This window comes from Zosterops lateralis (genome assembly GCF_965231275.1).
Source record: "Zosterops lateralis genome assembly, chromosome: 2".
Lineage (NCBI taxonomy): Eukaryota > Metazoa > Chordata > Aves > Passeriformes > Zosteropidae > Zosterops > Zosterops lateralis.
This window is the reverse complement of record NC_139763.1, coordinates 20224838-20238861: the sequence shown is the minus strand read 5'-3', so window position 1 is coordinate 20238861 and position 14024 is coordinate 20224838. Positions and strand designations below refer to the sequence as shown.

General features: G+C 42.1%; 1 protein-coding gene across 4 annotated transcripts in view; it reads right to left on the bottom strand.

The window, feature by feature from the left end:
• Positions 1 to 7823: 7823 nt before the first annotated feature.
• ARHGAP6 (Rho GTPase activating protein 6) overlaps positions 7824 to 14024 on the bottom strand; it is a 310610-nt gene continuing 304409 nt past the window's right edge. For all 4 annotated transcript variants that reach the window (XM_083885135.1, XM_083885136.1, XM_083885137.1 and 1 more), the window contains exons 11-13: positions 12834 to 13096; positions 10700 to 10780; positions 7824 to 9924 (exon numbers count right to left, since the gene is read on the bottom strand). In XM_083885135.1, coding sequence (XP_083741261.1) covers positions 9218 to 9924; positions 10700 to 10780; positions 12834 to 13096 — 1051 coding nt within the window. In that variant the 3' untranslated portion in view covers positions 7824 to 9217. The remainder of the gene's footprint in view (positions 9925 to 10699; positions 10781 to 12833; positions 13097 to 14024) is intronic.

The window sequence follows — 14024 nt, the reverse complement described above, 5'->3', positions numbered from 1 at the left end:
TAGAGATAGCAGTACAGCCAGGATGCCACCAAAAGTGAGACCTTTGCTTATGAAAAAGTTCATCTTTTCAAGAGAAAGTAAGGCAAAACCCAAACATTTTGGGTAGCTAGGGCAGCACTGTCAGTTAAAAAGTCTGAAAGGGGACTTTCTGATTTTTTATTTCATGCTGCCTGAAAGTTTATGGTATAAGAAGTCCTTTCTAAACTACTACATCACATCATAGGATGTTCATCTGAGCCCACCTCATTCACTTTACTGAGCATCCATCATGCAATATGGAGGTAAATACTAAGAAACATGTTAGGATTGCTCCTACCTATGAGAATAGGCATTAGGATGTGACCCATTTCATGCTTGGGATGGCAGAAGAGCTGAAAGGAGGGCTACAGTGTTGCTTTCCCCCAGGGGCTCAACCAAAACATTGGGAAAGCACCCCAGCCACACCGGGGGCCATGCAAGGATTTGTCTTGTGATATGTGCAATATCCTTATATGACCCCTACAAGACACAAGAACAGATGTCTAAAATAAAGGAAAGTCATTCTAATGGGCCCACATTACCTTTGATGTGAGCCATGAGGACATTTCTTGGAACAATGCACTTACAATTCCATCAAGCGCTTCAGACACCACCTGAAGAGAACACAAAGGTTTTACTACTGTTTCTAAAACATCACACACAGTTGAGTTGTACTTGTTCTTCTGACAGCTGAAGTCTCAGTTCTCCAAATGATAGTTTCTTGCATTCAGTCAGGTGAAATGGTCAGTGTTACATGAGTCTATTCTGGCTTGTAGTGCCATCCTGTTAACATGAATCCCCAAACAGACTTTCTTTGGCAGCCCAACCATTCAGTATTCACTCCAGAGTGGCCCTGGTGCTAAACATGTGATAACAACAAGTGGAAACACTGAAACAGAACTTAATGCTTTTAGAAAAGATCCCACAAACAAAGCTAATTTTATGTCTGTTCTACTGTATCTGCAAGAGTATAATGTTCAGGAAACATGAAAGGTAGTTTAGCCCTCTGACTGGCAGAGAGAGCTGGGCAATGAGACTCTTTCTCTGGTTAATCCCTTTGTGGGAACAGGGTCCAAAACTCTCATGCTTTAAGGAAAAGGTCCACAGGCTCTGACATGCAACAGATATTTGAGTTTTCTGCTGATCTTGCTATGTGACTTCTATCTTAGTTTACTGAAAAAAACTATGAAGCTGAAAGAAAAGGCCCGTATGGATGTATTTTAAGGAAAGTCATTTTTCCCTGTCTCCCTCCTCACTGAACATCTCGTTCACAGGGGACAAGGTTGACAGGGTTTTTGCTGCAGCCATAAGGAACTCAGCCCAGCAGCCTGTTTGCTGGATGGAAGAATTAAGGTATTCAGCACGGTTCTTGTTGATACCAATGTAATGGGTTTACATTAACACAATTGTGCAGTGAGCATAAACTTTCTAAGCAGAAAGGTCTGCTCCAGTTGCCCTGCTAGTGTGTTTGCATTGGCCTGCCAAATAAACAACATTCCCTGCTGGGTGATTGGAAACAAGTGTAAGAAGTCCTGAGTGTGAGATGCTAATCCTTATGGTTTAATCTCATCCCTGCAACAAAGGCTGCTCCGATCACTGGATCTGACAGGGTCACACAGCAAAGCCTGTGGGTTGGCAGTGACAGCTGGATGGCCACTCTGAGATCCTGCCTCCAACTGAGCTGGGGATGCAAAAAGCCTGGGGTTCATGGCCTGCCCACCTACCCCCTGGCACAGAGTTTTGTCCTGCACAAAAATTCCAGGCAGGGAGAGAGTGCTATGGAGGGGATCAAAGCCACAGAGAGATGGAGACTCAGGGTGCAGAGATAGCAACAGTCCCAGGGCCCTGTGGAAGAGTCAGCATGGCTCCTGCTGAAGCCACAAAGGGCTGTGCACAGCTGACACTGATGGTGGAGGCCTCAGTGTGCTCCTCACAGCAGTAGTGAGGGTGGAGGAGTGCCTGCTGCAAGTGAGGCTGTCTCCACAGCACTCAAGGAGACTGGCAAATCCACCAAACTGCCTACAAAGATGTGAGGTGGACATGCATCAAGTGGCAAAAGCATCATGACTGAGGTTCATTTTTTCTTTTTCTCTCTCCTTCCCATCTAAGAAAACTTTTAAGGTTTTTTCAGAGGTAAATTCAAACTGGAGGGTCAGCACAAGGCAGCTTTTGGCTTTTGACATTGAGTCCAAACCTACAATGGACATGCAGAAGTTTGCTGCCCTTTTCGAATATGCAGCACTGCAAAGAAATGCCCTCCTATCTGCACCTAGACCAGTTAATAGAAACACTGTATTTAAAAAAAAAAAAAAGGGAGGATAGTACTTGTTATTAACCTGTCAATAGAAATCATGACCTGTAAACTCTGATCTTATCCTATTCCTTTTAGTTTTCAGGGGTTCACTGTGCATATTTGCATATTATGGCAAATGTCCAGAATTAGGCAGAAGTTATCCACATTTTACTGTTATGATTGATATAAACTTTGGTATAGCAGAACATGGCCTGTTAAACCTTAATAGCATGATTTTATTGTATTTGATGCCCAAATTTATTTCCTTGCCTTATACTGCACTCAGCTCTCTCTCAATCCTCTGGGTGGGGGCTGATCAGAATTGACATGGGGTATTTCTTACTTGCTTGAAGGAAAAATGGTTATGAAAGATTTTTTAAAAAATCTTTTCTATGAAAAGGGATGGTGGGGCTCTCTGTCTTCCCAGTCTCCTATGGTTACTTTTGTTCTTCCACTGCCATCTGCATCCCTGATGCTCCTTATCCATGGCCTTAAGCTAATCCCCTGATACCAGAGGAAACAACAATTACATGTTCTCCCTGCCCACTCCCTTAAAACACAGCAGAAAATTGCCTGAGGCTAGTATGAATATTAACCCAAAAATCTTCTGAACAGCTCTCCTCACAGGGGAGTACAGGTTTCTGCTCCCAAGGCAGACCCTACATTCCCTGTGAATTTGAAAATCAGTGAGGCAGAGGAGCAGAGCAGAGAAATACCAAATAAAACAAAGACCCCCACAACAACCACAAACAGGACGCACACCAGAAGAAAAAAACAGAAGAAAAGCAGAACAAAAGGTAGTGTGACTCTGTCCCTGCATTTGTGTAGCAGTGCCATTGCAGCAAGGCTCAAAATTAACACATATTCTAACACTCATCTTCTCACTATCACCAGGGTTAGACAGAATTATTAGACAGTGCCATGGAGGACAAGACATCTTTGCAAGATAGCAGGGCCTCATCACACCTGCTGGGTTCTCTGGGCCTTGCTCTACTCCATCACATCAATTCTCAATGTTTCCAACTACAAATCTTGACTCTTCAAGGATGGGAACACTTGAAGATTCAGAAACTTGTTTGTTAGTGGCAGACATGGGAAAACAGCATTCACTTTGTATCACAAACTTTATCTCTCTACCTCTTTCTTTCCTTATTTTTTAAATTAATTTTGTTTTTCCTTTGACAGGCAGCCTCCCAGCTCCCTAGGTCCTACCACTTGCTTACCACTGTCAGAGTTATAAGCAATATGTTTCTCCAAAGTAACAGTCACCCACTGAAAGCCCCAATGGAATGAGGCTGCTACTCCAGAGCCTTCTTTTTTCTTTCAATTTTACTCCTTTTCTCACAGACTGAGAAGTGTCTCATAATACTGGAGCCAGGGTTTTTTTTGTGGTTTTTTTTAGGAATATTTCAGAAGAGCCTCCTTGCAACACTGAGCTCTTTCAGGGCTCTAGCTCTCCCTGCAATCAGAAATAGGGCCACAACTACACATTGTCAATAGCACCCTGGGCAAAAGCACAGCTGGTAACCTTTAGCTGCTGTTGAGAGCTACAGAAATAGCCTGTGGGTGAAAGGAAGAGTTTGTTCAGCATTTCACCCTTTTAAACCTTTTTTTAGGAGAAAAGCCAGATGCTGCTTCCATATTCAACACTCCAGCTCCCAAAAGTGATCATATGATTCTTGTCCTTGAGTGAACGGTGGGTTTTTACTTCAGTAACCCTGCTTGGTAGGTTACCCTGTGCATTTGTTATTTTCTGCATGATAAAGTGCTTTTTAGTCTGAACTCCTTCCTTCCTTCCTTCCTTCCTTCCTTCCTTCCTTCCTTCCTTCGGTCTTTTCTCATAATGACTGAAGAGTTTCTGTACAGTAAAGGATGTCTTGGTTGGTCAAAACTCCTTTTTTGAAGCAGACAAAATTTGGATTCCTATTATGATGCAGAAAAAAAATCTTTTTTTTCCCAGGCCTGTTTAATTATTTTTTTTTTTAATTACAGCTCATAGCTATGGTTGGAAGTAGACAAAGGGAAATGGAATAGAGCAAACCCAGCAAAAGGAAAGGGTGATTGAAGTGTCTATTCATGTCCCCTTTGCTCAAATACACATGGCTAAAAGTTATTCTCTTTAATCTTGAAGTTTGAATAATCGTTAGAAGAGTGCACAGAGTCTGGAGCTGAAGTCCTCACACAGAGTGTGACAACCACCCAGCTGGAGATACTGCTCCGACCTGCACATGCTTTCATCCCTCCCAACTACAATTGAAGAGAGAAGTGGATCCTCTTTCCTCCTCTCTCCTTCCTACTTTCTTCTATCTTTGACCCTAAAACTCCAGTGGCAAAGACATTTACTTTCTCAGAAACAGAAGAAAGAGAATTAACACCCATCTTTCAAAAGGAAGATTTTATCTGCCTGTCTCCATTTGCCAGTGCCACTTGGGAATCAATACAAGCCACCTCCCTGCTATTAGTATAAAGTGCCCATATTAGGTTGCTTCCAGAAGTCATATAATCATTTTTTAAGTCACTGAAGAAATTAATTAAATCATAGTCTGTTCATGGACACTTTCACTTCATCTGGAAACAGAGTTTTCAGTGAATAAAGAAATCCAACTTAAAAACCAACCAACCAGCTAACCAGTCACACAACTAAAAAAAGGTGAAATTCCAGACCAGGCAGCATCTCTCCCTCACTTTGTAAAAAGCCTGTATTTCTCACAGAGCTAACTGTGCCATCTCCCCAGGCCCCCAGCAGCAACACTGACTTTGCCAGCCCCACTCGTCCCAGGTTCACCTAGGAACCCCAATGCTGAGACCTCTGGGTAAAATTCACTTTTCCTAGAAGCTTGAAACCTGTGTTGAACATTCACCATCCATTTTCTGTTTTACTAGACCCTCACGGTGGGATTCACTCTGACGAACTTGGAGGGCTACCGTATTTGGGTGACTTACTTAGGCTCCCTTTATATGACAGGGGAAGGAAAAAATAGGCCCTTCTAGTAACCAGCCCCTCAAAAGAGACTGTCCTTCAAAGAAAGACACACGTAGGCTGTACGAAGGTGGCACAGAGATACCCACCTCTTTCTACTGAATAAAATGGGAGCCTGTGAGTAACTTTCCCAGATGCAGATACTAACTTTTGAGATGCTTTGCACTTTAGAAAAAATTAAATAATGTTATTCTCAGAGACAGTGTATTTTATGACCCAGTAGCCCAAGTGTATCCATGCCTGGAATAGCTCTGTGGTCTCTGTAGCACTATATGGCTGCAGATACTTTCACCTATAGCAACTGTAGCACAGCAGTGCTTTGCAGTTCCCAGTGATGCAAAAGGACTTACTGATGTCAAAATACTCTTTAATGCAACCGAGAACCATTTCCACTGCTTTTCAGCTCTGTGAGGTTAAATATTGCACAACGGAGCTACTATTTTTTAATTAATGCATAAAGAAGGGAGGGAAAGAGAGAGACAGAGAGAAGGAGCAAGATGAAGCTCAGACATTCTGTGTGTTTCCCAGAGGAGAAAGAAGTCCCTGATCTTCTGCCAGACCAGCAATGCAGGGCAAGCTGGTGGTCCAAAGAGGCTGGAATTGAGATTTCTGACCCTGACCAATGCCTGTGAAACAACAAAACCAGTGAAAATGCCTCCTCCCCACACCATACAACCACAAATTCCAGTCCAGTGAACCTCATAATTTCAACAGCAGAGAAGTTCTGAGTGGCACTAATCTATGCCATGGTGGCAGCCTGGGCTCCCAAATGTAGACAGCAGAGTGCTTGAGATTTCATGTACCCAAGGCAGCAGCTGGGTTGGCACAGGTCTGTACATCAGAGCCACTCTCAAGTGCCTGGCTGGGCTCCTGCCTGCAGGCTGAAGCAGCAAGGCTCGAGCCTCCTCAGACACCTGACAGGGCTCACTGCAGCACCTGACAGAGCTGCCCATGGGCAACTCACAGGCTCCCTGTCCTTGGAGCACCCACATCCCATCTCTCCTGGGCTCACCTGTGAGGGCAGCACACCCCTACTCCCAGCTGGGAGACACTTCCTGAGGGAGGTAATTCAGCCCAGGAGGGGAAAGTGGTTTATTTACAATCCTAGGTGAGAACCAGTGTGATGTGATAAGAAGTGATGGGAGGGAAATTGAGTTTGTCTAGAGGCCTCAAGACCTCCAGAGTGGGCCTTCTCTATCACTCTTCATTAAAGCACAGGCCCATGACCCCTTTGCTAAAACAGGAATCCTCCTCCCAAGGGAGGGAGTCAGAGACTCACACTGGAGACTACCTGTAAAATGATTTCATGACTATTCAAGAGCATTTGTCATAGGACCATTTAGAGATCTAAAACAGGATATCCCACACAGATCTATCACCCAACATAAAACTAGAAACAAGCTTTCATGGCTACTTTTCTTATGAAATATAAAAACAAAAAAAGCATAAAAAATTATGTCACTGATTTCAGCCTTTCCTGGAAAGACTTGCAACTAAAAATTACATTCTTAACTTGCTTGTGATAATTCTGCTCTGCTCCATACAAATGAAAATGACAAAAATTATATAGCCTTGCCAAGTGTTACTTTAGTTTTTTGGAATTTATTTTGTATCTTTCCTCTTCCACATGACAATCTATTGAAATGTGTACACACAAGGCTGCTCTCCAGCAGTGGTCTTGTCTTTTGCTTTCATCTTTTGTTGCATAAACTCTATGTAGATGGTAATACACACACACACACACACACATATATATATACACACATACAGGGAGAGGGAGTGGCAAAAGGCAACCTCTCCATGGGGCTGAGTAACCCTCAGACATCTTTCACTAAAAAGGATGCAGGTGCTCCTGTATTCAGAAGGATTTAAAACGAAGAGATGGACATCTAGTGAACACAGTATCTTCTGTAGCAAGGTTTACACTATGACTGGTTTTGAGGACTACTTGGGAGCTAATTCCTTATAGCAAATCTGTATCAAGCCTCGAATAATATTGAAACAAGATCAAATAGTGAAGATTTTAAGAGCTCATTTTTGTCTTTCCTTATATTCCACAATCATTTTAATTTGGGATGGACTAGGGTTTTTTGGGGGATAAATTGACACAGAACTGCTGCAACAAGGGACACACAAGAACCTTTTCCTATCAAGTCTCATACCATGATAATATTTGGAAAAGGTTTGCAACTACTAGGAAAAAAAAATATTCTGAAAAAAAAGAGCTACAACAGTCAAGGGCCAAGTCCTGCCCCTTTCTACTTGGCTTGGTGCTTTTATCTTACAATTTTACTTGGAAAATGGAGATATGATGAGAAATGGAGATATGAGGAGAAAGACTCTTTATATAATGGATTTTAAGTCTCATACTAAAGTAAAACCTTGAATCTTGTATATTTAAGTTGCATTTGAAGGTGGCCCTTAAGCTCCTATGCCTTTTATCTTTTTGACAGAGACACTCAAGAATGTAATAAAAACACATCAGTATACCACAAACTTTACTTTAAAAAAAAAAGAGCAAAAATATGCTCATTGTTTTACTTAGCTTTTTATTCCATCATTATGGCACAAGACAGAACTTAAAGACAACATCACTGAATAAGTCTTCAACTTCATTAAAATTAAGACTAATAAGTTTTATAAAATTCTTTCGATATGGTAGACTTTCCCTTATGGAGTGCTAAGAAGGAATTTCTCTGGAACGCTGCAATACATTGCCACCCGCTGCCCACAAATGGCTCTGCAGCTGAAAAACAACGTGTACAAAACAGCAACATTTAACACAATGCAACATACAGCTACCGAGGAAGTGTGACTGACCCAGACTTTGGCACAGTATTTATAGAAACACAGTTGTGAGCTTCTTCAAATGTCATGTTCATTTCTGAAACTCTACTTCCCTCCCTTTCCTATGTCTGCCTGCATTTTTTTCCTTTCTCTAACTTTATTAATGCTGGAGCTTTGTTATTTCAAAGGAAAAGCCATGTTCTTTCTCAGTGTTATGCATCTCAGTTTATTAGGTTTGGTTTTCTAAAATTTGGATTCCAGTTTATTGTTTTAAAACAATACATAAAATCATACATTTATAAATATATATATTATATCCTGCATATATAACATTGGTTTTCCTTTAGAATGGGAGGGCAGACTTTGCACTACATACTTTGTTGGTTTAGGCACAATGTTGTTATTAGATTCTCTGAGCTGTTTCCTACCAGAATCTAAAAAAATACTTTTACAATCTCATGTCAAATTTTAAGGTTTTTTGCAAACAAACATGTAAGAAAAAATATTTTGCATTTCCCCCTCTAAGCTCACTACTACCCTTATAAAATATATGGCTTTTCATGTTCCACTTTCTTTTAGTGTTTTTCAAAAGGCAGTGAAAAGAAGTACAACTTTCCCCTTTAACAGCTTTTTTTTTTTAATATATATATATATAAGCACAGAAACCAGCTTGTGCACTTTCTATAGAATTCCAATGCATATCATGGTAATGTAAGTGCAGTGATTTTTTTTAAAAAAGCAGTCATGATTGATTGACATCTGTATATGAAAACATACCATGATTATCATACAATACCCATTACAGAATATACAATCATCAAAACTGCAGATATATAAATACATTTTTAGCAACATCAAAGCAACAGTTTTATCTTATACACAGCATATGCATACAGAGTTATTAACCTAAAGTTTTCACCTTTTTTTTTCTCAAAAGCTTGCTGAAAAACAGGAACATACTGTATTTGTAAATTAACTGCTTGACAGTGCTGTCGAGAAATTAAAGTGAACAAAGTTTTAAAAAAGTATATGCAATTCAGTTGGTATAAAATAAACAAGCCCTCCCTGTTTTCCAATGTCACCGTTGTTTTCCCATGAGACGGAGGCATGGGTATGAGTGGCAGTTCCACAGAGTCAGATCATACAAGGGTTTCTGGGAGGGCATCAGGGTTATCAGCTGGTAACAGCTCCCAAATCTGCCACCTCTCCCTTTGCCACTCGTTCCAGTCCGCCTCTGAAATGCTTTTACTGTTGTGGCTCTGAGGTGCTGTGGAATAGCTGTGACCCACTTGTGTGTGCGGGGCCGGCTGCTGCTGCCTGGAGGTGCCCTGCTCAGGGGCTCTGCCTGGTGCCCCTCCAGCTGCCCTCGGCCCCGAGCCCCTCTCTGGGCGCTGAAGTCTGCACAGAGAGTGCAGCGTTGAAGAGACACTCGACCGCTGGGGCAACGCAGAGCTTGTTTTTGCCGGGCCTGGGTAAGGAGGTGGTGGCCGCTCCTTCCTGTAGGAGGGCCTGGCTGTGCTTTGCAAACAACCCATGCTGGAGTCGTGCTCACTGAGGTCCTCCACACTGCTTAGAGTCAAGTGCTGCTCCGACTGGGAGTGAGACAGGTCTGAACTCCTGCAGCCAACTTCCCCATGTGGGTTACCGCACACCCGGGACGCCACGGGCTGCAGCTGACACTCGGGAATGGCAGCTGTGGTCTGGCTCCTCCGCATGACCTGCCTGCCACTGTCCAGTTCCGAGGAGCTGCCCTGCCACCGAGGGGAATACATGGCCAGGTTCCCCTGGGAAAGAGAGCACTGTCCGGGCCGCAGCAAGCTGCTTTCATAAATGTTCCCAAAAGAACCTGTGGGCAGAGTCAGAAACACAACGTGAGCCTGCAGAACCATTCGTGTGGCATTTAACAAGCTACTGCTTTTCCCTTGTATCACACTGTAGAAGGAGGGATGGGGGCTGAGACAGGCTGAGAAAGTTGGGGCTCTTCAGCCTGGAGAAGATTGCACAGAAACCTCATAGCAAGGAGGCTGACAGGGAAACCAGAAAGGACTCTCCATGAGGAACTGTAGTGATAGCACATGGAGTAATGGGTACAAACGGAAAGAGGGGAAATTCAGATTAAAAAGGAGGAAGACATTTTTACTGTGAAGGTGGTTAAACACTGGAACAGGCTGCTCAGAGAGGCTGGGGATGCCCCAACCCTGGCAGTGTTCAAGGTCAGGCTGGGTAAGGCCTTGAGCAACCCAGTTTAGTTGGAAGTGTCCCTCCCCAAGGGAGGGGGGTTAGGATTAGATGATCTTTAAGGTCCCTTCCAACCATTATCACTCTTTGGTTCTGTGATTCTATGAATTCTAGAAGAATTTAAAACTATTTCTTGAAGTAATTTTAAAGCTACTTTTTACATTGTATTTGATCATTTGAAATGTTGCTGTTTTCTGTATTCCACTGAATACAGAAAAGTATAACCACTGTGCTCCTCTGTATTCTACTTAAGAGTCACCTTTTAAAAGTCTGGCTCTGGACAATGTGAATTCTCTTACTGGGTTCACTGCGATTTCTTGAAAACAAGGAACTGTTTTTTTTCCTTTGCTAGATTTGGGCTTTAAAATTGAGAAATTACTGACCTGTGATTACTGGATCTTTGCAGCCACTTTTCAGTGTTGAATGCCAAGTGCCCCAGATATCAAAATGATCTTCAGAAACATCTAAACAACAGTAAGAGCAGGGAAAATATGATGAATTAGCCCTCTTAAAGACATTATTTAGAAATATACAAACAGAAAGGTAAAACCTTATGTAATGTATCAGAGTAATTAACATCCAGTGGCACCTTCAGTGTGTACCTAACATGAGCATCTCATATGTGAGACCCCACCTGGAGTACTGTGTACAGTTCTGGTGACCCCAAGATGGGGACATGGAAATGTGGGAAAAAGTCCAGAGGACAGCTATGAAGCTGGTAAGAGGACTGGAGCACCTAGTCTACAAATACAGGCTGAGAAAACTGGGGCTGTTTAGCCTGGAGAAGAGAAAGTTATATGGAGACCTTGCCTTCCAGTATCTGAAGGGGTCTGACAGGGAGGCCAATAAGGGATTCTCCATCAGGAACTGTAGTGATAGGACAAGGAGTAATGGGTGCAAATTGAAAGTGGGGAGATTCAGGTTAGATATTAGGAAGAAAATTTTTATTGTGAGGGTAGTGAGGCACTGGAACAGGTTGCCCAGGAAGGCTTTGGCTGCCCCAAGCCTGGCAGGGTTCAAGGCAGGCTGGATAAGGCCCTGAGCAATCTGATTGAATGGGAGGTGCCCCTGCTCATGGTAGGGGGGGTTGGAAATGATGATCTTTAAGGTCCATTCCAACCCTTGACATTCTATGATTCTATGTATTTGCTTACAGCTACTTGTTTCAAGATCAGATCCTGCAATAGATTTGGTGAGCTCTATATGGGCAGGGTGTCTGAGTTTGATGAGTCCTTAAGTCCTCTGCCTTACTGAAGTCAGAGAATTTGCACAGTTCTCTGGGGAGTATCCACAAAAGGTGAGTTTCTGGCAATGCTCCCTCAGGTAGCCCCAGCCCCAAGGGTGCTCTATCAGCCCAAGGATGCTGCCCATCTTACCCAGAAGTGCAGCCACAGAACAAAGATTTAATGAAATGCTGGGTTATAAATAGTTTAATGCTTTTTTCTGTTTCCACTAGCTAATAGAGGAATTTCCTAATTTGTCATGGTCCAGTATCTTCATGATGCATATTAAAGTCCAAAAGATGGTTAATATGATAAAACTTCATGTAATTTCCTTTTCATAACCTAATAGAAATCTGACCAAATTCTTAAACTTGTGCAGAGATTTAGATGTTGAATAGAGAAGATAAATTCCGATTGGCATTTATAAAGCATATAATTGAAATATTAGTCTAAATCCCATTAATTCCAAAGGGAATTAAGTGCCTAGGCAGTACATCTGAAATTAAGTGATTTTAAAAATACCACCAAACAGTTATGTGCATCCCTAAGCACTGAAAGTTCTTAAAGTTTGGCTCACTAAGTATAAATTTCATGGATGACAAATTTTTTTCTATTTTTCTATTTTTATATGTTTATTTATTTAAAATATACCTATATTTATATATTTTTATAGGAAAAACATCTTGAAGTGCTGGTGAGCTATTAGCTTAAAAAACCACAGTTCTTTACCAAAGAAATCATTTAGGTATGCACTCCCCAGGTAGCTACAGAAATAATGGATCCCTGCACTAGTATTGCTAGGTGTGTAATTGGTTGCAGATGTAAAGCTGTGCAGCTCACCTACGTTTTCCAGTGAGAGGGTGTTGAGGTCATTCTTTACAACTGGAGAAAGTTTGTCCCTGAAATCTTAAAATCTCAGCTTTTTCCAAAGCCTGGACCATAACCTTGTAGGTATTACAGTCTCATGGATCAGGACTAGACTTTGCCATGCCGTCACAGACAGGCTGAAAAATTACACATACAGGTTCTGTTTTCTTAAATAATATCTCCAAGTTTTGAGAAGTGTCATACCAGGAGCATCCTTGACAGCTGGTGAAGGACTCAGCATAGCTCATTTTGGGCTCAATATAGAAAAAAGGGCATGGGTCTGTCATTTTTTTTATAAGGTTATTTACACTTTTGCTCCTCAAATCCGGCTAGCAGATAATAGAAATCCATCACTATTCAACTATTTCAGGAATCTCCATTGGTCACTGAGGAGGAGGAGGAGCAACAGAAGCAGGATGCACTATACCTTTTCCAGCCTGTGATGCAGAAGAATTCTCCTTTGGCTTAGTTTGCAAGTGTCCAACCAGTGTGTACTGCTCAGGTACCCTGTACAGCTTATCTGGGCTGCGGGCAACTTCCTCCTGCATTGCCACCAGCGAGCGCTCAGACAACACCGGGGAGTTGTTGTCGTAAGGGGAGACATCCCCACTGGAAGCTTTGTTTGAGTCTGTGGAAGAATGTCTTTCTCCTGTCGAGTAGGAACTTTCTGACCGCAGCATCTCAGGGCTCCTGAGAAATTTTGATAAAAAAATACTGTTAATAAAAAAATGCTTCATGTTCACAGTTACAAGTTTGCAGTTTGACATCAAGGCCAGGTTGGATGGGGCTCTGAACAATCTGGTCTAGTAGAAGGTGTTCCTGCCCATGGCAGGGGGTTTGGAACTAGATTACTTTTAAGGTCCCTTCCAACCCAACCATTCTATAATTCTACGATCACAGAGATAAAATCAAATGCATGAGAATGATCACAGCTGCTGAATGAAAACATTTCAGAAACAGTTACTGAAGTGGATTTTCCATGAGTAAAACTTTTGCCATGAAGTGGCCAGCAGAGGCCACTCAAAATCAAAAGATGTTGCTGTCAAGACAGAAAACAAGAACCTCACACAACTGTACAGTAAACCAGAGGAAACTAAGCAGTGAATAAATTCCTTATGTTACCTTGACAATGTAGCTTGTGACAACAATAAAGGTGAAGGCATGATAGGGAAGATTAGTTTGATGCTAAGCAGTATGCTAAAATAAATTCTCCTATTCTGAAGTTTTACATAGAGAAATCAAGCACTCAGCTTGCCTTTCGCACTATGAGATTGATCCTCTTCTAGAGACATAAGAAGTAAATATTCTACAGGGGACAAACATATGTATTTACTGTACTTACTGTACTGACTGGGGCATCAAACAACTGGTTCTGCTAATACCTTCTACAACTTCTTTTACCTTTTCACCTTCACACCACCAACAACATGAACTGACTTTAATTTTGCCAAGAAAAGCCAAACACATCTCCCACCTAAGTGCAGCCAAAGGTGGCCAAGGAGCCAAAGAGAGACAACTAGCTTTTGAAACGTGCTGGGAACACTGACAGAAATTTCTTGAACTGTCACTCTTTGCCATGCAGATAGGAGGCAGGCTGTGAGTCACTCAATACCACAAA